At 39.6% G+C, this 24,989-nt stretch overlaps 1 protein-coding gene across 6 annotated transcripts in view; it reads right to left on the bottom strand.

The window, feature by feature from the left end:
- Positions 1–7,265: 7,265 nt before the first annotated feature.
- Positions 7,266–24,989, bottom strand: part of KIF16B (kinesin family member 16B) — a 223,787-nt gene continuing 206,063 nt past the window's right edge. For all 6 annotated transcript variants that reach the window (XM_008173558.4, XM_065589753.1, XM_008173554.4 and 3 more), the window contains one exon: positions 7,266–8,130. In XM_008173558.4, the coding sequence (XP_008171780.2) occupies positions 7,972–8,130 (159 nt within the window). In that variant the 3' untranslated portion in view covers positions 7,266–7,971. The remainder of the gene's footprint in view (positions 8,131–24,989) is intronic.

The following is a 24,989-nucleotide window of genomic DNA, read 5'->3' as shown; positions in this document are numbered from 1 at the left end:
GTGTACGTATTTTCTCATCTCCCTGATGATATGCTCCCAAGACATACGTGAATGGATATTTTGGGGAGACCTATTTCCAAGGTATTTATTAGAGATGTGGAAATTTGGTTTTCAATTAGTCATCCACAGTTTGTTAATTAATGCTACCTAAATGAGAAATGGAAATAATCAGTATCAACAGATTCAAATACAGGATCACTTGATGTCTGCCACTTTTTAGAGTGCTTGGATGGGGAACCTTCCCTCTTATCCTTATGGAAGTGCTTATGTCTCCCTTACCCTTGCTTGCTCTGTTCTCTAGTGTCTCTCAGAGCTGGAGGGAGGCAGAGTTCTTAGAGCCACTCAAGACCGAAGAAGGGTCACTTCTTCCTTGGACTGATGTACATGTCCATGGTCTGAGAGGCCCCTTTATTCCATTAGTGCAGATGATAAGAGCAGGGTGCATGCATAGAGCACATGGACACTACAAAAGAAAATGCTTCAGTCCTGGGCACATGGACAACCCTGAAGTGCACTACACATGGGGACAATCACTAGAAGGATACACATTATACAGTATCTTTCATGTTCAGAGTGCTTTACAAACAATACCTACTTCGTCCAGTGCTCTAACCAGGTTTCTCAGACATTACAGTGATGAGGGACGGAGATGGATATAGACAGAGAAGCGTCATGGTTTGATTTCCAGAGGCGATGAGGAACCCAGTCTTCCATCGAACTCAATGTGAAGAGAAGCTGCGTTGAAAATCAGGCAGTTTGATTTTCACCGAGCAGTTTTTAAAGCCCTCATTATTACTATGTTCAACTAGACAGAGAAAAAAAATCATGCTTCTGACCATACACCTCAGCCTCTAACAGGCCGGATGTAGTCTGAAAGAGAAATAGTGATGCAGAAGTCTTAAAAAGATCAGTGGGATTAATTTATTTACAACATAATCTACATTTTAGACTCATAGACTCATAGAATTTAAGGTCAGAAGGGACCATTATGATCATCTGGTCTGACCCCCCTGCATGCTGCAGGCCACAAAGCCGTCCCTACCCCTTCCCTTGACTCTGCTGTTGAAGTCCCCAAGTCCTGAGGCTCGGTGACTTCAATTGCCAGAGAACCCTCCTGCCAGCGATCCCTGCCCCATGCTGCGGAGGAAGGCGAAAAACCTCCAGGGCCTCTGCCAATCTACCCTGGAGGAAAATTCCTTCCCGACCCCAAATATGGCGATCAGTAAAACCCCGAGCATGTGGGCAAGAGTCTCCAGCCTGACCCTTGTTACCCATTATACTATTTACCTGCCATGGCTCAGTATTCCTTGGCTATTTATGTCCTCATTTTTGAGATTCAGCTTTTCTGATGTAAATAATTTGCAACACTGAAAAATGAGAATGCTGGTTTGTGCAGAAAGCAGTTAAATGTGGGTCTAAACCAAGGCTAATCAATAGGTGGCCATATCCAGATGCTTTTTAATGGACTGCAAAATCTTTTTATTTACTTATTATCATCATTGTCAATTTTTATTATTTTCTCTGGAGTCTGGACCTTGACTATACTTTGACCAAGAAATCTGGAGTTTGACAAAAAAATAATTGACTACCCCTGGTCTAAACTCTGAGACATAATTAGGTCGGAAGTATGGGACTGACATAGTGTTTGAGGAATGGTTCTTGTCAGATGTTAAATATAGTGGAAAACCATATAGTTATGCCCCCAGAAGCTGTAGCATAGGAGATCTTTGGAGACTCAGAGATTCAAACTATGAAAAAGAGCAATGAAATTGGGTTCCATTTCTCTAGATCAGAAGATCTTATGATAACCACTTTTTTGAAATGATGTATTTTTAAAAAGCATGTTCCAAATTCTTCAAAATAGTACAAAACAAGAAAACAAATGGTAATTATCTAAAATTTAGGAAGCATGAGAATGATCTATTCAGGCTAGATTGTGTTGTGTAAAGATGGAAGGAGCTATCAAAGGGATCTGCGCAAAGCACTTCGGAAAAAGTCTGTAGTCCTATAGTAACTCCATAAGCTCCTTGCAATTTTATTTTTAAAAAAAGATTGCTGAATCTGTGCATGAACACACAAGCTACGCTGCAGGGAGTTGTCACTTTTTTGCTGTCAACACAGCATTTGAGAAAAATAGAGGTGTTTATGAAGAGAACAAATTTATGAGGAAGATAATGGGAAAAAAATAGGGACTAGTACAGATGCTGTAGTATTTCTGTTGCTAAGATGTTTTATGCACTACAGATGAAATACCACACATGCTATTCCAACATCTTTCTTCTCTTTTATTAGATGTTAATGAGAACCCTTTACACATTTCATCAAATATTTTTAAACTCAATCTGTAAAAGACAAAAGAATATTGTTTAAAAGTTACTATATGCAATCTAGTATTTTGCCATATTGGAACAAGTTTATCTGTTGACGTAAACACACCGTACACATGAATTTCATGGAACTTGAACCACGTCACCCCTAGAAGCATATATCCAGGTTTCAGCTCATCATCCCTACATGGTTTTTTATGTTTATTTTTGAAAAGATAGAATATCTAAAAATACTTTTACACAATATGGCTAATTATAACAAATGCTCTATTTTAAAAATATAGAGAAAAATATAGTCAGTAGTAACTGGCCTATCAAAAACTATGCTGCTAATAAAACATTATGAACCTGATTTTGCGATTGGTTTTATACGGGCAGACTCTTATATCAGTGCTTACTGGAGCCCCACTGATTTTAACGGGGCTCCACTGGACTTCAACAGAGGACAAGTTTCTACTCTCGTGGATCTGACTGGAGGAATGGGACCTATGATCACTTCATATCACATTAAAAGAAAATTGTATACAATCCAGTAAAATTGAAAACCAAAGGTTGGCTTAATTCAAACATCAGGAAGATAAGAAACTTGGCAAGTTAAAATAATTCATTTCTTCAAAGTTTTGGTCTTCAATTAAAGATGGAGAAGAAAGTTGTCAGCAAAAACACTGCAGGCCCTATTATAATCTAAGACAACATATTTCTTATTTGCATATATAATACAAATTTTAGATAACAAAAAATGGCAAATTCTGCATCAGCATTACTGAAGTCTCAATGATTAAGTGGAAAACTATGGGGTTGAATCACCTGACCAACTTTGGGAAAGATGAACTGTCAATGTCTTCATACATAAAACTTTCCTCTTTTTTAATTTCAAAATTGTAATCACCATTTCCAAGAGAGTTAGTAACCAGCAAAGTGCTACAAATTTCTCTCCTCTCTATGCCTTGTCTCAAAATGGCAAGAGACGGAGACAATAGAAACCTTCTTAGAGATAATGTTGGGGCAAATTTTTCTCCCAATAATTCTGGCAAAGAAATGAAGAGTTGTTTTGTCTGTACCCACCTTAAAACCTGTCTCACATAGGCTGGAGCCTTTGGCTTTTTTATTTTTTTTAAAATTTGAACCTCAAACTAGCGGTACAATATAACACTGTCTTGTTGCTAATGGGCAGAATCTCTTTTATACCCAGCAACAGCTGCTGACACAAGCGGAATTCATTCATGCTCCCTGTTGCAGGTGATGTGATCAGGGTAAATTGAGCCTGGGGGAGGTTCAGCAGCAGCCATTCAACAGGCAGAATGGCTCTCAGGTGACATCCTTGCGGGCGGGTCAGCCCAATGCGGAGGCTGCTCTTTGGCTTTGACTAGTGCTTCTCAATTCTTGACTAAGCAGTTCACATAGAACAATGCTCAGGTGCAAATTTAAAGCAACTCTGTAGCCCTTTGTGCAGCCCTGCTGGTGCAAAGTGTTGGCCAGGATTTGATTCCTTGTAGCACAATGCACTGAATGGAGGCACACAACTTCAATCAACAAGTGTAAAAAATAGGGCCCCGATTCAGTAAAGCACTTAAACACACTTTGCTTAAAGCGTGTACGTAGAGCCACTGAAGTCAATATGATTACTCATGTGATCAAAGTTAAACGTGTGCTTAAGTGGTTGCTGAATCTGGACTTGAATGCTTACTTGTCCAGGCAGTGTGAAAACTGCCTGGATAAGTGCCATTCCTTTTCTTTAATAAGGACCTTAGCTTCCCTCCGCCCCTCCTCCCAGTGGTTTTGAAATTTACATCACTATCCAGAGAGAACAGATTCATGGATTATAGGGCCAAAGGGACCACTATGATCAGACCACTAGTCTGACCTCCTGCATAACACGGACCATAGAAACTGCGGATTCTGTAATAACTTGTGTGAGCTATAGCCTCTCTTTTGGAAAGATGCCCAGTCCGGATTTAAAAACTTTACGTGATGGAGAATCCACCAAATCCCTAGATAAGTGATTCTAATGGTTAATTATCCTTACTGTTAAAAATCGGTGCCTTATTTCTAGTTTGGATTTGTTTTGCTTCAGTTTCCAATCATTGAGCTCATTATGGCTTTTAACAACAACACATTTACTCATATAGCTCCCAAACTGATGACATATTTTGAAATTAAAAACAAGTATGTGGTTAGTTTTTATTCTGTTATGTTTGTTACGCTATGGACCAGATCCCCAGCTGGTGTAACTCAGCACAGCTCTGCTGATACAGCTTTAGATCAGCTGAGAGTCTGGCTCTATATGCATGAACTTGGGTCTGTATCAGAATATTGTTAAGTTTTTTAATTCAATATTTTGATACTACAGTTAATCCTACATCCATGCCACTCTTCCATAAATGATTTTTGTTTGTACATAGTTTTCAAAATCTAAAATGATGTGAAACATGTGACTTACCTATGGGACTCTCTCCAACTCTTGCAATAGGCATATATTTTGTGCGTAGCCCATCACAATTGCACCCAGGAAGGCCTGACAAGTACGTCTTTATTGCTTTTTTATGGGAAAGCACTCTGATGAACCTAACCAGCACTGCAGGTAGTCTGTGCAGTAAGTTTGCAGAAGCAAGTAAAAAGGATTGTTGGTACATCAGCTTCTTTCATATAAATGACATGCAGTAAAGTATGTCTATTTTAAAACCTCCTTGTTTAAATTCTTTTACAGTAACTGCCTATAAAAATATTTTATTGCAAAGAAGAAAAAATGTCTTCCTTTTGCAACGAGCGTTAGGGTAGAATTTTCAAAAACAGCTAAATGATTTAGAGACCTAAGTCCTGTTTTCAAACTGACAGGCTCCTAAATCCTCTTGACTTTCAGTAAGACTTAGGGTATATTTATACTCTACAAAGAAAACAAACCACCACCTGTAGCAGTGGCTATCAAAGCCCCGGACAACTGACTAGGGTGTGCTTGCACTACGTGGCTAAAGATAGCACTGTAGACATTCCCACTTGGGCTGGAGTCTGGGCTCTTAGCAGGTGTCCGAGTCCAGGTTCCAGCCCAAGCAGGAACGTCTACACAGCTATTTTTAGCTCAGTAGTGCAAGTCCGAGTCAGTTGACCTGGGCTCAAATTTACTTCCACTTTTCTATTTGCAGTGTAGACACACCTTTAGGCTCCTAAGTCACTTTTAAAAATGGGACCTAAGTCTCTGAATCACTTAGGTGCTTTTAAAAATTTTACCCTAATGCTAATATTTACTAATTGGAATATGCACTAATAGATGTGCAACTTCTTAGAACAATTCTCTTTATTCACATCATCTTTGAAGTTTGAAAGGTTTCTAAAAGAGGAACTGTCACAATGACTGAATACAAATGTGTAGTCTTCACTTTTTCTCCTTGTGTTTATAATGTTAATGTTACCACAATTTAGACTGCCAAGTACACATTGTCAGCTTTGTCAGGGCAGGTTTAATCGTATGAAAATTTCACACAATATAAAGTAGCATTGCTAATTTGACCTAATATATGGAAACTCGTATTGTAGTTCTGATTAACCAGGTGGCATTTTTATACTCAGGAAAAAAAGCATGAAAACCTATTTTATGAAACATTTTAATATCTGAAAGTTGTTTGAGTCTGCCTTTTACTAGGGCTCTCGATTAAGCGCAGTTAACTCACGTGATTAACTCAAAAAATTAATCACGATTAAACTTTAGAATACCAATTGAAATTTATTACATATTTTTGGATGTTTTTCTACATTTACAAATATATTGATTTCTATTACAACACAGAATACAAAGTGTACAGTGCTCACTTTGTCATTTTTTATTACAAATATTTGCACTACAAACATCATAAACAAAAGAAACAGTATTTTTCAATTCACCTCATACTAGTAGTGTAGTGTAATCTCTATCATGAAAGTGTAACTTAAAATGTAGATTTATTTTGTTACATAACTGCACTCAAAACCAAAACAATGTAAAACTTTAGAGCCTACAAGTCCACTCAGTCCTACTTCTTTTTCAGTCAATCACTTAGACAAACAAGTTTGTTTACATTTACGGGAATGGTGGTTGAAGCACGAAGGGACATATGAATCTTTAGCGTATCTGGCATGTAAATATCTTGCGACGCCAGCTATAACAGTGCCATGCGAACACCTGTTCTCACTTCCAGGTGACATTGTGAACAAGAAGCAGGTAGCATTACCTCCTGCAAATTGTAACCAAACTTGTTTGTCTGAGTGATGGGCTGAAGTAGGATTGAGTGGACTTGTAGGCTCTAAAGTTTTACATGGTTTTATTTTTGAATGCAGTTATTTTTTGTACATAATTCTACATTTGTAAGTTCAACTTTCATGATGAAGATATTGCACTACAGTACTTGTATGAGGTGAATTGAAAAATACGATTTCTTTTGTTTTTTACAGTGCAAATATTTGTAATAAAAATAAAATGAACACAGTACACTTTGTATTCTGTGTTGTAACTGAAATCAATATATTTGAAAATGTAGAAAACATGCAAAAATATTTAAATAAATGGTATTCTATTATTGTTTAACAGTGCGATTAATCGTGATACATTTTTTAATCACTTGACAGCTCTACTTTTTACACAATCTATTATATATAACCTGTACATGTCCTCATTCCAGTTAATATTGTTTTTTTGTTCTATAGTAATACAAAATGGATACTATACTGTATATACATGTGCAATTCTAAACAAGTCCTGAGTAATTTTAAAGTATTAGTAAAACCTCGTAAATTCTAATTTGTGCAACTAAAATTCAGAGAAGTGTTACTCTATTGTGAAGAAACCATCTATTCCAAAATATATAGCTTTTTACCTTAGTTTTATGCATTGCTGAGACCTCGTAAAGTGCACAGTATACAGTTACATTCCAGGTCATTAGAAAATGAGAAAAGATGCTGACCTCATTCTTGAATAACTATTGTTTCCTTTCTTTTAATTAATGGCAAGTGATTCATTCTGCATCTGTATAATCAAGCATGGAAGACTTTTACAGAGTTTGAATTAAAATCCTCTGCAGTACATATTTTGTAAATGTTCAAGTCACAGGTCCTTTGATTCTTATAAGGAAAACTGTACAATCAAATAGTTAAACCGTGCTTCTTGGGATAAATAAATACCAATGGAGCGTTGAGTATCATCTCAAATGCCACAATATGTTAAGGGGAAATGAAAAACAGGAAATAATCTTAAGAAACAGCTTGGTGGAAACTGAACATTAGAAAAAACTCCCCTTATGACTACATAACCACAGTAAACAGGAGATAATCTTGCAGTACTATAATGAATTGTCTGAGCAAACGTAAAGGAAGCACTTTCACTAATGAGTGGATCCCAACACAGCATGAGAATTAGAATTTTTGTACATCATTACCAGAGCAACTAGCGCTAACAAATGTTTGTATATTCCATGCCAAGAAAATGCAGGCACTAAATACGACAACCGCTAAAGGATGAAGGTCAGCATTGTTGCATATCTGTTTTTAACTGGCAAAATTTCTGATGGAAATTTTCAGGCATGGAGATTGATTCTTTATTTGCATTTTTCTGACACTACAGAATGGAAGGCACAGCTTTGGATTCTGCTCCACTGGCAAAGAGTCCCGGGCACAACAGTTAGCTGGTCCCGTGGCTGCTGTAGTCAAACACTCCTTTCTTGAAGAATGGTGAGAATTCACAGATGGTGTGTTTTGACAGGGTTGGTCCAACTTTATCGATGTGTAACGGAGATGATGGAGACTTGAGCATCATGCAGAAAAAGTTCCTGAGGTATTTCTGAGAAAAGAAATCCACTATGTCACAGTGTTTTCATGATCACTTTGGTTACAGTCATTTTGAAGAGTTAAATACAAGACAAAATAAAAATAGTTAAACGAATCTCTGTGAACTTGGAAAAGTTCATTTTAATAACTAACCATATTTAAATACCAACCTATAAAACATGTCTCTGAAATGTTTATGTTGTTGTCAGGTAATACAAAGAAATGTTTACTATATTCTTCTCCTCCCAGGATTGTTACTATTTTGTTCTACCTCCAGAGTAATACTCTCTGCTAATCATGGCTTACCAACATGCCTGGAAAAGAACACCCAAAGCTAGCAAATATTGCAGCAGGTCTGTAGGAATTTTCAACTCTGTAGGAATTTCATTAAATATGGATGCAAAAGAACTTAATGACAGGTTTCAGAGTAGCAGCCGTGTTAGTCTGTATCCGCAAAAAGAACAGGAGTACTTGTGGCACCTTAGAGACTAACAAATTTATTAGAGCATAAGCTTTCGTGGACTACAGCCCACTTATGCATCCGAAGAAGTGGGCTGTAGTCCACGAAAGCTTATGCTCTAATAAATTTGTTAGTCTCTAAGGTGCCACAAGTACTCCTGTTCTTTTTTTAAAAGAACTTAAGAAATCTTTTCAGCACCTCAGTACCACAATCATTAAATTGAAAAGGAATTGTTTTGATCAAGGTCATCTGTATAAATTATACATGTGTTCCTTATTGTCCGGCTATACCGAAAAGGACAGGAGACACTTGATATGGTTTTAATAAGGCCGCAACTCTATTATTAAATGTCTGGGACTATCTGGCAGATAAAAGTGTACAGCGCATGTTCATTCAATAACTATCCCGGGGGCTTCTGCCACCCCACCCTCCTTTTCCATCTAGGTCTCCCAGCCAACCCATTGCTGGGACCTTATCCACCCCTCCTTGTAGGAAGGTTAAGGTGGGCTATAAGAAAGGGCGGTTGGCTCCCTGCCAGACCATTCATAGGAGCCCCTGACTCTCCCCACCTGTAAAGCACCGTTCCCCCTTCCTCGGCCAACCAGACAATAGCCTCCCCCACGTAAGGGTGTGGTGCAGTAATGATCTCTGAACTGAGTTCTTTTAGTGAAATCCACCCTAAAACTGTCTAAAATAAATACAAAATGCAAGAAGTGTTCCAGTTCCAAACAGTAATATTTACCAACCGTTCCACGAATTGTATCCATTTATATCTTGTGAAATTGTGACAGAAACAACATAAAGATCACTTTTGCAAAACCAATGGGGTTTTCTTTAAGTAAGGTTTTGGGGGGAACATGAACATTTAGTGTGATTTAACAAACAGCGCTTGAAATGTTCAAATGAAACGTGGTAGATAAAACATAGGCTGAGGCAGACACACAGACCTGTACTAAAGAGTAACCAAAAATATCACCTCCCTGATTCCATGCAAATAGCTGCAAGGGAAATCTTATCTAAAGTAAAAGGATAAAGTCTTTTGCTCTGCTACAGACTGGATTAAAAAGATAACTGACTTGTCATATCTTTAGATATTACATACTAATCATGTATTCGGGGGAAGAAATCTATTTAGTACAATATCCTATGATTAATGTGATGTTCAGTTACCTGAATGCAGCATACAGCCCTAATCAATCCATTCTGGGAAGCAATCACCCTAATTAAAGTCCACATTGCCTGCTCTCTTTTCAAGAAGAACTTCTCCATAATAAAACAAGCTATTTATCCATTTGCTGTTAAGAGTCTTGGAAACAAACTATATTAATATCACGGGATGCAGGATAACAAAAAAGCAGCTGGCACATAAGCTATTCTCTTGGCAGGACTGGTCGATTTTCTTTTTTATTCAGATCTCCCACAGGTTGTATTAATGTTCACAAAAAAAAAAATTCATTACGAAAATGCCTTCAAGATGAATTCCAACAGACTAGGAGATAATTTAAAGCAGGCAACAGATGTTGTGTCAACATTTGTCATAATTAGTTCACGAAGTAGGGTCCCTTAAAAAAAAAATCCCAACCCGATAAAGCCTGAAGGATGAATAGGGAAGTAAATCAAATGTAAAAATATAACACTCTGCCCGAGTTTTAGTAGTGGAAAGTTACTGCAGTATTTCCAGTCTACTGGATCTGAAGGTTCACAGTGGGTACCAATTTTTTAGTCACAGTCATCAGAAAGGAAATCGTATTCACCTTGGTCTGCGTGGCCAGGTGATTTACTGCCATGCCTTTCCTGTAAAGCCACTATTCTTGCTGTAGGCTGGGCAATTCTAATGGTAGTACAAAGAAGCCCTGTGCTAGGCGAGTATATGTATGTGAAATGAAAATGGTAACAGCAGCAACTATTGTTTCACATGATTTTTCCAGATCTGCACAGAAATCATCATTGGAACACTACAGCTGGCTGGAAAGTGGAAAACAAATTGTGAAAATGTTACTCCCCCCACCCCCCATATTTTTTTGCTGAAATTTCATTTTGAAGTAAGATTTCAACGCCATATATTGCACTCTAGTAACACCATATACTGTATGTCAGTATGTGCTACCTTGTTTAATAGCCTCTGAATCCGGGCTCGTATGCAGCACTGATGTTGCAGTGCAGTCTGGGGCTGTTGAGCCCTTCACACAGGGCCGGCTCCCAGGTTTTTGTTGCCCCAAGCAGCAAAAAGAAAAAAAAGAAAAAAAAAAGCCGTGATCGCGATCTGCTCTACTGCCGCTGCTTCAGTCTTCGGCGGCAGGTCCTTCGCTCCAAGAGGGAGCGAGGGACTCACTGCCGAATTGCCGCCGAAGACCCGGACGTGCTGCCCCTTTCCCTTGGCTGCCCCAAGCACCTGCTTGCTGGGTTGGTGCCTGGAGCCGGCCCTGTCTTCACCCCATACTGGCTGGTCCAGATGTGCTGGTTGGAAGTTAAAGATTCCATAGTACAGTGAAACGTGTCCTAGACCACATGTGAAACTAAGGTTACGCACATTGTTGTCATGACTTCCTATCCAGTCACTACACTAACAGTGCCTAACTCAATGCCTTGCTATCCCCCAAATGTGGAATGTACTACAGTATATCAACATCTATTTCTAGTCTTGCAGTGTTAACTTCGAAAGTTAACTATCGAACTCACTATTACGAATATTCCAAGAGACATGTTCTTATGACTTATTTTATTTTTCATTCTGGTAAATGCTTTCAGAATAGCAAAAATTACAATATTCACTTGTTCTGGATTATTTAGTCTAGCAATCAGTGTTCAAAATGTATGTCTGAGTTCATGCTGCTACTAGTGTTTACTCTGTTAAATTGTTGGCTTACAAAACACCCACTGTAGTTGTAAATATCTATGTGTTTTCCAATGATGGCAATGGAATCTTGGCATTAGATGGACAGCCCTTATACTTAAACACTTTAACATATATATCTACATATATTATCAGTCATTTGATCCAAGAATACACTAAGAAATATGGAAGATGACTTTGTAAAGGAATTTTATTACCACTATGTTAGGAAATGTTTAAAGCAGGAATCCATTCAGTTTTATTCTTAGGTTCAAAGCATGTGTCCCCAAGATTTGAAAGGTGATGGTTCTGCCCTTTTGGTTTGTCCTACATTTTCATGTCCTTTAGACTGACTAACTTCAGATCTATATTATGTGAACTACACAAACTTAAACCTCAAAGCTTTAACCTTGCATGACCAGTATCCCTGCAGGAGAAAAACTTACAGAAAGCTTTGTAAGCCTCACGGCTACTTCTTTTGTTGAATGGGCCAAGCTACTTTCCCTCCATTTTCATTTGGTGAATGGTGAAATTAGAACCATTTCAAGTCTTAAAAAACTATTATTTGAATTATTTCTATAACTGTAGGCCAGTGTTCATCTGATGTGCAATGTCACTCTAATGATTTTTGCACTACCTCACTACGTGGGGACCTCATAATTTTACATATTTTAACATGAATCCATAACTTAATTTAACAGTATTAAAACCGAAAAGTTTTCTGGAATGTAAAAGGATTCTTATCTTCCGTTCGGTTGTGGCATATTAACAGGGAACACAACTCAATTACATTGTTCTCATATGTTAAAAAGAGTGACAGCTTCTGAGACCAATAGCAGAGTTAGTAAGAATTAGATTTATTTTTATTGTATTAATCTTCGCATTGTTTTAAAACTCATCAGCTACAGTACTTATAGAAAGCGAAAGAAACTTCCAGCATCAGGGGTTTGGACTCTAGGATCCTTCCCAAACTTACTATTTTTTATAGCAGGTTTCTTGTCATACTGGGCTTCACAACCCCCACAATAATGAAATATTTTGCACTTGTATTTAAAGGAGCTCACGGTTTTACAAACCTTAATGAGTTAAGCCTTACAGAGCCGGGTGAGGTAAGGAATAATCCTCACTTTATAGTTGAAGAAATTGTGGTACAGATATTAATACATTTGCCCGTGGTCTCACAAAGAATCGGTGGCAGACTCAGGAAAAGGAATGCCTGTCTTGTTCACCCAACTCCTATCACTGAACCATCTTTCCCTTTATTAAAATGCTAGTCTTGCTTAGCCCCAGTCATATAACTACTATATAATCTGTTAACAAGAGGAGAATGTTACAAGTTTTAAGCCAAATCTTGGTTTAAACTATTCACAGAAGAAAAACAGATGGCTATTTTCTATAGAAAAGATGGAAATATTATAAAAAGGGGCAGATTTCAAGCTCACTCACTCTGAATAACACATTACTCTGCAATCAGTACATGTGGTTTCAATGGGAGTACCTCAGCCTAAGATACTCCTAAGCAAGGGTATTAGAATCTAGTGCAAAATGAGCAGGTAAACTGGAGTCTGGTTAGCTATGAGGGCTTCCAAGCAGTGACAAAAAGAAAGAAAGATCTGCTTAAACGGCAGAGACTCTAAAAGACTCTGATTGTTCAGGCATCCAGTGTCACTGCACAAGCCAGAATGTTAGCCAGCTTGATCTTCCTCAAATCATTAGATCCATCTAATGGGGGAAAAGGGGAAACACCTTCAGGTGTTTTCTCTACCATTTAATTTTAAAAAGGTTAAACGTATTAGTTCTTCTCGCTCCCTCCCAGAGGTGTCATGAGGAGTAACTGATGTTTTTCTGCAGTGGTTTTCAGATGTGAAGCACTATATAAAATGTCAAGTATTATTACAAACTATAGGAATCTGTTAAGAAGCAGCCTTCTGGAGATGGCATGCTGATGCACACAGACGGGAGGCAGTGTCTCATGGAGAGACAGGATTTGCAAAGTGCACAATCTGAGGTGATCCTACAAAAGGAATGGTGAGGTCTAAGGGTTTCATGTCTTCTCTCTAGAACTGTGCTTTGCAACATTTAGTCATTTCTGATTGTTCCCTTGGCTTCTCTTCCTTGCAAACGGGCAAGAGCCACAGGGAATGAGACTCCGTAAATGGATGTGTGATGGCCCAAGAATAGGCAGCAGGAATAGCTATACATATCATGGAGAGGGAAAAGAACGAAGATGGTACTCATAAGGAAGAACGGAGCTGAGGGGTTGCAAACTGAACTAATTCTGAACCATTGGGACATTATCTAGTTCTTAGGTAGATAACACATTGGAACTGGCTATTTGGAAACCGGTAGAGGGTGGGAATGGGAGGGCATTGAGGGTTAGTAGCAGCTGGAACTTAGGATGGGTTAGAACTATTGTATGCAGCAAGTCTCACATTGCCGTATTTTCTGGCTGCATACAAGACTGCTTTGACATAGGACTCCTTCCCACTGTGGCTCCCTGATATCACCCTCACAATTGTTTCTTAATCCAGCCCTTAGGCTAGTGAACAGCATGGGACAAGCATGTCTATTATGCATGTCAGTCTAGGGATCAGAGTAAGAACTGGCACACAGCCTAGAGCAGGGGTCACAAACTCAAATGACCACGAGGGCCACATGAGGACTAGTGCATTGGCCCGAGGGCTGCTTCACTGACAACCCCCCCTCGCTGCCTCTGGCCCCGCCCCCACTCCACCCCTTCCATGAGGCCCCACCTCTTCTCCACCTCCTCCTCCAAGCGGTTTTAATAATATATATACACTCAGTAAAGCCCCCCTCACTGCATTGGGCTGCATCACCACTCCACCCCTACTCTGCCTCTTCCAGGGGTGGCAGGTTTGTAGAAATTTTGGTGGTGCCCCAAACCTGCCACCTAAACTCCACCCCCACCTGCCTAAGGCTCTGGGAGGGAGTTTGGATGGGGGAGGGGGCCAGGGGTGCAGACTCTGGGATGGAGTTTGGGTGCTGGATGCAGGCTCCGGGCTGGGGCAGGGAGTGGGGGTGCAGGCTCTGGGATGGAGTTTGGGTTGGGGAGGGGGTCTGGGGTGCAGGCTCTGGGATGGAGTTTGGGTGCTGGGTGCAGGCTCCGGGCTGGGGCAGGGGGTAGGTGTTGCAGGCTCTGGGATGGAGTTTTGGGATAGGAGGGGGTGCAGGGGTGAGGGCTGTGGGGCTGGGGATGAGGGCTTTGGGGCTTTGGAGAGGCTCGGGGCATTGGAGAGGCTCAGGACTAGGGCAGGGGAAGGGCAGCCTGCCCTGACCTTAGTGGAGGGGGCACTAGGACCCTGCGGCAGCAAGTGATGCAGGAAGCCGGGAGAGCAGAGCATGAGCTGCAGGCTCTGGGGCAGTGAAGGGGCAGCAAGTGAGGCTGGGGGACACTCGGGGGAGGTGCGTGAGGGCGGCAGGCGGGGCCGAGGGAGAGACCCAGCCCCAGCAACGCACGGGGAGCTTAGCTGCCACATAAAATAACTCGGGGCGGGGATTTGGCGGCGACAGGAAGTAACTGGGAGGGAGGGGGGGCGCAGGGAGCTTGGCGGGCGCAGGGAAGACTCCGCGGGCTGCATGTGGCCCACGGGCCGCGTGTTTGAGACCCCTGGCCTAGAGGCAGCAGGAAGGTGTCGGAGCTCAAGAGGGCAGGAAGTGGAGTAGGATAGGGCCATGTGCTGTCTACAAATAGCATTCTTATCCCCAACTGCCTCAGCATTAAACCCACAAATGCACCATAGGGATGTTCTCCATTCTTTCCAAGATACACAAACAAGGGAAACCAGGCAGACCCATCATATCTGGCCATGATACTTTTACTGACGGAATATCGAGACTCTCAGAAACAATCCTCAAACCACTCACCACACAAAGGACCAGCTTCCTCCAGGACACAGCTGACTTCCTCCACAAACTCCACAACATTAACAACTCCTCTCAGAACACCATCCTTGCCACCAAGCATGTCACCTCTGTATACACTGTCATCCCTCACAATCATGCCATAGCTGCCTCCCTCAAATATTTACCTGACAATAGACAACCCTCAGATATTCACCCCAAAACACATCTCCAAACTCATCCATTTCATCCTCACTCATAATAATTTTACATTCAACAACAAACACTTAGTCCAAGCTATGGGAACAGCTATGCGGATGGCTCCCCAATATGTCAACCTTTTCATGAGCAACCTTGAAGAAGCATTTATGGACAAATGCATGATAAAATCAGTGATTTATTTCATCCTCGGGACAGATGACAAACAGATATTTACCACAACTTCAACCACCCCAACTATTTATTAAACTCTCTCTGGAATACTCCCACAACAGCATCAACTTTCTGGACACCACAATCAGCTTCAACAATGGAACCTTACACACAACTATATACAAGAAACCCACAAGAAACCTTCATAGATCCAGTAACCACCCCAAACACACCAAAAAATCTGTTATCTACAGTCAGGCACTCAGATACCACAGAATATTCTCTGAGGATAAAAGTCTGGGATATACACTTTAATATGCTCAACACCATCTTCACCTTACAAGGATGCTCCACTAAAGAAGTAGAACGGGCCACCCAAATATCCCAAGGGAGCCTACTTTAATTCAGAAATAAAACCCCCTCTGACCGCACACCCCTAGTTGCCAACGGGGGAGAGCTCTCGCCCATCTGCTGAGTCTTTACTAGACGCGCTACAGAGGCACAGCTGCATCTCTGCAACTGCACAGATTGAAATTTGTAGTGCAGACCTGGCTTGGGCATGCTTACCAGACCTAAAGAAGAGCTCTGTGTAAGCTCAAAAGCTTCTCTCTCTCTCTCTCACCAACAGAGGCTGGTTCAATACAATATTGTATCTCACTCACCTTGTCTCTAAGAGTTAAACAGTCAGACTTGCATTCAAGGTTCTTCTTACAAGAATGCTTCACCCACCCTTGCTAAAAATACATTGGCATCAGTTCTTTTCCAAGTTATCTTGGAACATATTGCAAGATAGCCTAAAATCAACTCTAGAGTAAAATATATGAGCATACTAGCTTGTGTTATTCAATATCTTGAGCTACACTTAATGCACTTTATATAGTAATTAGTCTTCTCTAGATCCCCACACTACTGTAAATACACTGAGGTCACTGTGGGCAGTTTCAATTTTATATGAAGGGGAAAAAATCTTAGTAACTGAGAAAATATTTAGTGTTTAAAAGCTGTTATTTCTTTGAAAATCTAAGCACAAATGATACCTTTCTAGAAATGTTACAGTATCATCTGGTCCTGTATCTTTTGTACGGAAAGAATCAAGTTCTGGACTTTGCTTATAACAAAACAGCACTGTCATTAGTGGACAAAGTTATGGAAATCTCATTTTAATAAAAGAAACTGTAAATACCTCTGTATCTATTATAATTCTACACACATCCATCAATATTAAACCAGAGCCCTTCCCCTGCAATTAGATAATTTGTGTAAGCACAAAGATAAGAGGTTAATCAGGACATACAGGAGAAAGAAGAATGACACATAAATGGATTTAAAGCAGCACGCCACAACGGCATTAGTTACAATATTAAAGGGAGTGTGACCTGCCCCAAAGTTGGAGGTTTTTAAGGCCCGGCTTGACAAAGCCCTGGCTGGGATGATTTAGCTGGGAATTGGTCCTGCTTTGAGCAGGGGGTTGGACTAGATGACCTCTTGAGGTCCCTTCCAACTCTGATATTCTATGATCCTATGAAAGTTCCAGGCATTCACTGCGTCCGGTGCTTGGTGAAATGGCCTCACGCTACACAACCAAAAAATATGAAATGGATTCCTATAGCCAAACCCTTGCTACTCAATTCATGATTCAGCCTAATGCTAAATTGTATCACCTGCCCCTCCCACCCAAGCAATACTGTTTCCTGGTAGTGGTGTTTTCAATCTTTTGAAGGTTAACAGAGTTAAGGCTGCTTACACATATTTCCTACCAATGCAATTGTAAAAAATCAATCAAGACAATCACCATTTAATATCCAGATCAACCTCAATTTGCATGCTTTACCACCCACAGATTACAATTCCTAACACCCACTCAGACGTCTCACCTCCACAACAAACTATCTTTCAGTTCCACCAGACAGCCATGCATAATGCACATAACCAATTCTTCAGAATCTCACACATGCAATCTTAACTCTGGCCTCACCAAAATTAAGTTCTCTTGCTGACAGACAGGTTTCAGATGTCTACAATGTGTGAATGAAGAAAATCCAAGGTTGCAGTTACAGGGACTCCCCAGGGAGGAGGAACCAGAGAGAGAAACTTGCTGGGGAGTGTGTGTGTGTGTGTGTGTGTGTGTGTGTGTGTGTGTGTGTGTGTGTGTGTGTGTGTGTGTGTGTGTGTTGCAGAACGGACATCAGAGCAGTGTGTGTGTGTGTGTGTGTGTTGCAGAACGGACATCAGAGCAGAGTGTGTGTGTGTGTGTGTGTGTTGCAGAACGGACATCAGAGCAGTGTGTGTGTGTGTGTGTGTGTGTGTGTGTGTGTGTTTTGCAGAATGGACATCAGAGCATCACTGCTTCACCTGTAAGCTGGTTGTGTTTGCTAGGAAACCATGAATACAACAGTTACGATGAATAATGCTAATAACTTTTTTTAAACTAGTCTATGTCTGAGTTGTGTGCAGGTACATGTCTGTGCAGGTACATTTTAAACTAGTCTATGTCTGAGTTGTGTGCAGACCTGAACTTCAACACATTAGAAGCAACCCGTTTGTTAGTGGGACCTGAAGGAAATATTAGACTGCAAGTCTAAATTTAAAAAAATGAATAACGGAACTCATGTTACTGAAAATATTTGTTATTCTCCAAAAAATTAACTCTGCCCAAGAGCAAGTGTTGTGACTCTGGTGCACGTCCACAACTTTCTGCTTAAGTAACAAAAAGGATTTAACTCCCATTAGAACTACGAATCTGAGCACAACCTGAATGATGGAGGACGCCATTCTCAGCAGATGTAAGTCAGTGCAGCGTCAGTGAAGTTATGAAAATGTACACTAATGAAGGATCTGGCCCAGAGTTGCTACAGATGTCTTCATAATATACACACAGCACAAAGATCTGGAATAACATATTCAAAAGTGCCTACGTGACTTAGGAACTTAAGTCTGATTTTCAGAATTGACCTAGGCACTCAGGAGACTAAGTCCAAACAAAACTCAATTTTAGTCAGTGATAACAAACAACTTGAATTCGATACATTAATATTAAATTTTTCTTAACATAAAAAGCATTCTGTCAGAGGCTGGTTAAAATTCAAGGTGAAACTGCTATTTTATCTTTGCAAAACCAAACTTTTCATTATAGTTATTTAGATAATTTTTCTGTTCAAGTCTAACAGCATGAGCACATTATGTTGAATTATTATTATCCAGCATCAGTTGAATTAACTTCTAAAGTCAGTCTAGTTCATGAACTGCAATAATATTCTGCTTGATATTACATTTAACAAATGAAATTCATTTACAATCTATGGGACTTAATATATTTTACAATGTCTGCATGTTAAAAGGTTACATTCATTAGCTTTACGTAGTTCCAATAAAAACCATACCCATAGCCTGTCACAGAACAACTGTGATTTACAGTTGCTATATCTGTGTGAATCTGCTTTTGGAAGTAAAAGGCCATATTAAAAAGATCAAAACAGACCGAGCTAGTGAAGGAAATCAATCTTTTCTCTAGAGCACAAGTCAAAACAAATCCTGTCAAAACCTTTTCACAGACTGCAACAAAGGAATTCAATTTACTACACATCCCTTGGCCAGCAGTGACAGCATGTCATCTGCTGGAGTGGCCTTGGCAAATAGCTACCAAAGTACTTGACATGCATCACCTTCAGCTTCCTCTGGTGAAATCAAAAACTGGAGGATGACTGATAAACTTGCCTCATAAAAAGGACAGCACTGAGTTGCACCTTGTGTCCTTGATCAAGAGCTCACTTTATTGATACACTCAGCTCCAGACTGTGGCGGGTCGTTATTGGGAAGCTATACAGGTATGGCAACTATTCAACTTGCTTTGCAAGAGGATATTGAGGAATATGTCTTGAACTGACCGCAAAACAAAATGTAACTATTACAAGCACTAATGTGAAATTAAACTAAGTCTGAAATGGGTTAACTCATAAATTTTGTAATCAACATTAATGGTGCCCTCCTTTTTACGATACTTTAAGAAAATTTGTGAAAAGGCTGAAAATTCTGAATGATTGATCCTATTTTTTTCCTTTGAAAAGACAATGTATTGCACAAGGAAGTTTATATTTTTAATCGCAAAAAATCCAGTGCACCTTGGTCCCACCTATTTTTTCTGCCTGTGGCACACAACATTTCACTCTCCTGAATGTTGTAATTCTTTGGTCTAATTCTGATTGTTGGGTGTAGTGCGAAGATGGCTGGATGGTGTTTAACGGCAGTGATATACTGGAGGTCAGACTAGGAGATCTGGTGGTCCTTTCTGGCCTTAAATCTATGACTCGAGAGGGTGCCTGAAGTTAAACAAGTGAAGTCATATTTAGGAACCTAAAAGCTGTTTGAGGGGTATTTATAACAGTCAAAAGTAATGTTAGACATCCAGGTTTGCAAATCAGGTTTGAAAATCCAATTCTGCAAGTGCCCGACAGTAAATTACTTTTGGTCACTGGATTGAAGTGAATCAATCCAATAGGTTATTTCCAGTTACCAATCCATTCAAGTCTAGTAGACCACTTTTTAGGCTAACTTGGAGGTTTGAACTGAACTCTTCTAGAAAATAATCCCAGGTTTCCATTCATGAACTGATCAACTCTTCCCCCACCAATATAATTAGAATACAATATTTTGTACATGTTCTGTTCTGTTTGAATCTCAATGGAGTTTATTCACACTATATTTCGTAACCTGCATGTAAATTAAGGTAGAATATGCAAGTGTTTGGTGCATGTAAAAATCTTAGTTTCTTCTTATTTGTATCTATTAAATGTAATTATTAGGAAAAATCATTCACTTTTTGAAGATGGTGTCTGATACAAAGACGACAGTGCCACCCAAAAATGTTGGAATGTTTCATCTCTTCACTGCTGACAGCTACTAAAACACTAAAGACTGCCACTTCAAAGGGGATGTACCAGGTGCTTCTGGGCAACCCTGGTGGTGCACCACAAGTCATGAACCTGGTGTGTCATATAGCATCAAAGTGGCTAACTAAATAGGTTTTATTTCCTGCACGCAAGCCACTGCTTCATTTATTATTTTTGTTTTTAAAAATATTTTCTTAATGCAAATATAGCTTATAAGAGGCCAAATCTAGCTACACCTCTACCTCGATATAACATTGTCCTCGGGAGCCAAAAAATCGTACTGCATTATAGGTGAAACTGCGTTATATTGAACTTGCTTTGATCCACCCGAGTGCGCAGCCCCGCCCCCCCAGAGCACTGCTTTACCGCGTTCTATCAGAATTCGTGTTATATCGGGTCGCGTTCTATCGAGGAAGCGGTGTATCTATAGCTAAAACTATCATCCTAGAAATGCGTTAACATATTTGATATTCACAAAATCAACCTACTATGCTCTCCTTTCTGGGCTAGTGTTGGTTTCTTTCCTATCGGAGCCTCCGTTATAGTACCTCTCTTATTCTGGGGAATTAAAAAAAATGCTTCTCCAAAACAAGCGACATTTCAAAGTTCAGACGGACTCTGAGACCATGCAACTGGCACCTTCTCCAGTACAATTGAGTGCTGCAAATCTCCAATATTGTTTGCTTTTTCAATAGCAAAATGAGCAGGTACATATGCACATGTATAATGAAAAGAAAAGTTTCAATCTTTCTTTGAATGATTTCTAAATTTATTCTCAACACTTTAAAAACTACCTGGGAGAGCTGCTTCTAAGGGCAGTAGTTACTTTCATACTATCATAGGCCTACAATCAAATTGGAAGAACCACGCTAATGAGAAGCTGGCTTTAAAGCTCTTCCTAAAGCTCTGATATTAAGGAAGCTGTTGCAAGCTCATCACTAGAATCTAACAATTGTCTTTTAATAATCACTTTGAACTGACATCTAATCAGTAGCTTTGACAGCTCTTTGTACTTGGGTTCACTGGCATGAAAGTCAACCAGAAAAAGGCAACTTTTATTTACCACACTTGACTTTGATTACCACTTTTTTTTTTATACAGTACTCATCTTCTCAATTTGCCTGTAAATAATGTGAACTAGGTTATCTCAGGTAACAAACAGATTGGAGTTGGGGTGTTAAACACCTGGCCCATTTAATGCACTTGTATAGCCGGCATTGTATATTCAAATATACAGAAAGTGCAGAATAATGGTGTTAATCTGTCTTTGTAAAGTGCTTTGAGATCTACGGACCTAAATCTTGTATTTCTATAAACTGGAGTGTAGGTCTTTGTGTTTAGGAGAAGAAAAACAGTGGATGTTGCAAATGGGATATATTGGGGAAATGGGTGGGGGCAAGTAATGCTTGGCGCATAGTGACATTTCCTTAGCCAATCCCTCCTAAGGGGAATACATCTAGCTAACCAACTAAGCAACTACATTCTACTGAAAACACATTTTGCAACCAAAATGGAAACAGACAAATGTATTGAAACACCTTTTCCATTTTGGTTTATTTACCAGTTTAAAACCCAAAACAGTCTACATTCCTTGTAGTTTTAGCAACAAAAATAGGATAGTACAGTCTATTCTTATTTACAGAAGTCTAATTGCATGAAAGGGAAAATACACACTAACTTTTATTAACAAAATTAATCAACAAAATTTTGGGCTGTTTCAGTTAAGGCAGATTTAATCAAGCAAAGTTGGCTCTAAAGTGAAGTTACAGTCGTTAAGCAACTGAACAATTAATTTAGAGTTTTACCCTAAACAGGTCTCTGATGAAACAATTAATGGACTGCAAATAGACCATTTATTATTGCTAAAGCCCAGAATTTAGATTTACCATAGGTAATTTTGAATAAACAATTAGTCTCTCTCAGTTCTCTAGAAGAAAAGAGATTTCTCTGTGCAAACTTACCAGCAGTAATTCAATATACACACAAGAGACGTGGATGTCCTGTGTTATATTAAAAAATTCAATGCCAAAAGCCTCTGAATTATAAATATGTAGACTGGTCAAAGATTACAAAGACTACTCTTTGGATAATTTAAGTCACATTTTCCTATCAATGAATTTACGGAAAAAGTTTTGAACTTCTGAAGACCGGAACACATTAAGATACATATAAACTTCAAGTAATTTTTATGGTGATCCTGTTTTGTAGTTAACAACCATGACTTTAATTTGAGGCTGTCTGGACCCTTTTCATCCAAACGGCCCCAACATGTGACGAGGACCCATGCAGACCACAACCTTCTGCGTCTCCTTCTCTCAAAACACAGGTTCTCTCTCAAATGCCACCCACTCACCCAAGCCAAAAGAGAAGTCTCGCATGAAGTTTCCAAAGATATTCTGGCCCTGGTTGGGTTGAAAAATGCCATAAAAATCCTCATACTACTTCAGTATTTTACTTCCTGTTTTGGCTGGAACCAGAAACAACAGAAGTATATGAAAATTACATTTAACTGCTACTTAACTACCAGGGATTCCTGAAAAAGAATGCGTTTGCCAAATGTTGCTATCATTGCGGAAAACTTCCTTGCGGAAAACTTCCTTGACCAAAGCCGGTCAAGGGAAGCCAATTAAAATACGTGTGTTAAATCATCAAATAGTTTATGCTACTGCATAGTTCAGGTTAAATGTTTAATTCATTTTGAAGTTGAACAGTGGAAAATCATCCGGTAAGATAAGTTCCACTCGGAGAGTCTTCAATGTTTCAGAACACAGAGCTGTGATCAAATGTTGCAACCAGTTACAAACTGGTTCTGATGCAAAGTGAGGAAGCCACAAGGATATCTCAGCTGCTGATGATTCAAGGAATAATTCTTGTAGACTAACTGTTGAATTTAGCCTGACATGGGAGTTTGCTTAAGGTACAGGATGCCTTAATCCGTAAATGGATAGATACTGAACTAAACATTTTTAATTTGATGCAGTCTGGTTAATTCCAAAAAGTAAGAAAAACCTAAATTTTGCCTCTGCTCGAAAGAAGCAGTTGCTGCTCACCAGCGATGAGCTACTAATTGAATCTGTCAAGTATCAGAGGGGTAGCCATGTTAGTCTGAATCTGTAAAAAGCAACAGAGGGTCCTGTGGCACCTTTAAGACTAACAGAAGTATTGGGAGCATAAGCTTTCGTGGGTAAGAACGTGGATAAGAACCTCACTTCTTCAGATGCAAGTCTTGCATCTGAAGAAGTGAGGTTCTTACCCACGAAAGCTTATGCTCCCAATACTTCTGTTAGTCTTAAAGGTGCCACAGGACCCTCTGTTACTTTTTAATTGAATCTGATTAGTCATCAATGTCTGTCCTGTCCTTGATAGGAGATGTTCAGGAAATAGTGACAGAAGTCAGAGTCTGTTCAAGATTACAAACACTACTGGAATGTAAACAACTGAATATCATTTATGAAGAGTGACCAGATTTTGTCATCCACCAGAGAAAAACACCTACTTCTGACCTTGACAAATCCAAGTTCAATATTCATGCAGAACATTGTGATGGTGTAACACACAGTTGCGGCTGCATCCACTAAACTCAGTATAGAGACTCTGAAAAGAACATAACATTTTTGTTTTGCAGGGAGACAATTCAATCTCTCTTCTAAAAATCTTGTATTAACTCTACATTAGTCATATCAAATGACAAAATAAGGTCATATAAATGTTTTGATGCGTATCATCTCCCAAGATGAGATGGTGACGTATTATGAGATGCAATGTCATCAATATGTTGAAGACTACCAACTCTAGGATTCTTCTTCATTGGATTCAGGCATTTCTGTTTCTTTGCTCTCCCTGGCTGCAGCAGATGTAGGGATGTGGATGAAAGCTAGGTGTCAGAGTGAATATGGATAAGGAGAAGCTGATGATTGATGGCACGAGCAACTGGAGGCATATGTCTATTGATCATCAAGGTACTGTAGTCAGTCTTCAGTTTCGATGTATTTCCTTGCCAGAAATGCCTAGTTTTATGTTCAGCTGGCCAAGGCATTGCATCACTTGCCACGGCCATCCATTCATTATTCACCTTCAGGTGAGGCTACTGAAATGTACTCTATCTTGAAGACCACATGAAAGTTTCAACTAGTGCAAAGTATAGCAACCAACGCTTTTAGAGAATCAGTAGTTTATAGTACATTACACCAACGTGTTCTGCACTGCCAGTTTGCTTCCAGGTCTAATTCAAGGTGCTGTGATTATTAAAAAAGCCTTACTGATCTTGGAGCCAGTTATTGCTAAAACAGCCTCTGTCACTCTGTTCTACCAAGCTAGCTGCCGTACTTCAGGTGTCAGTTCACAGCACAGAAGTCATAGAAGCCATATTCTGACAGCATAGAAGCAAAGCACTGTCAGTAGCAGGGGCAAAGCTTCAGAATACACTGTCATTGGTAATCCAAAATATTGCACTTTTACAG

This window comes from Chrysemys picta, chromosome 3 (assembly GCF_011386835.1).
Source record: "Chrysemys picta bellii isolate R12L10 chromosome 3, ASM1138683v2, whole genome shotgun sequence".
Taxonomy (NCBI): Eukaryota; Metazoa; Chordata; order Testudines; family Emydidae; genus Chrysemys; species Chrysemys picta.
This window is presented reverse-complemented; position numbering and strand designations above follow the sequence as displayed.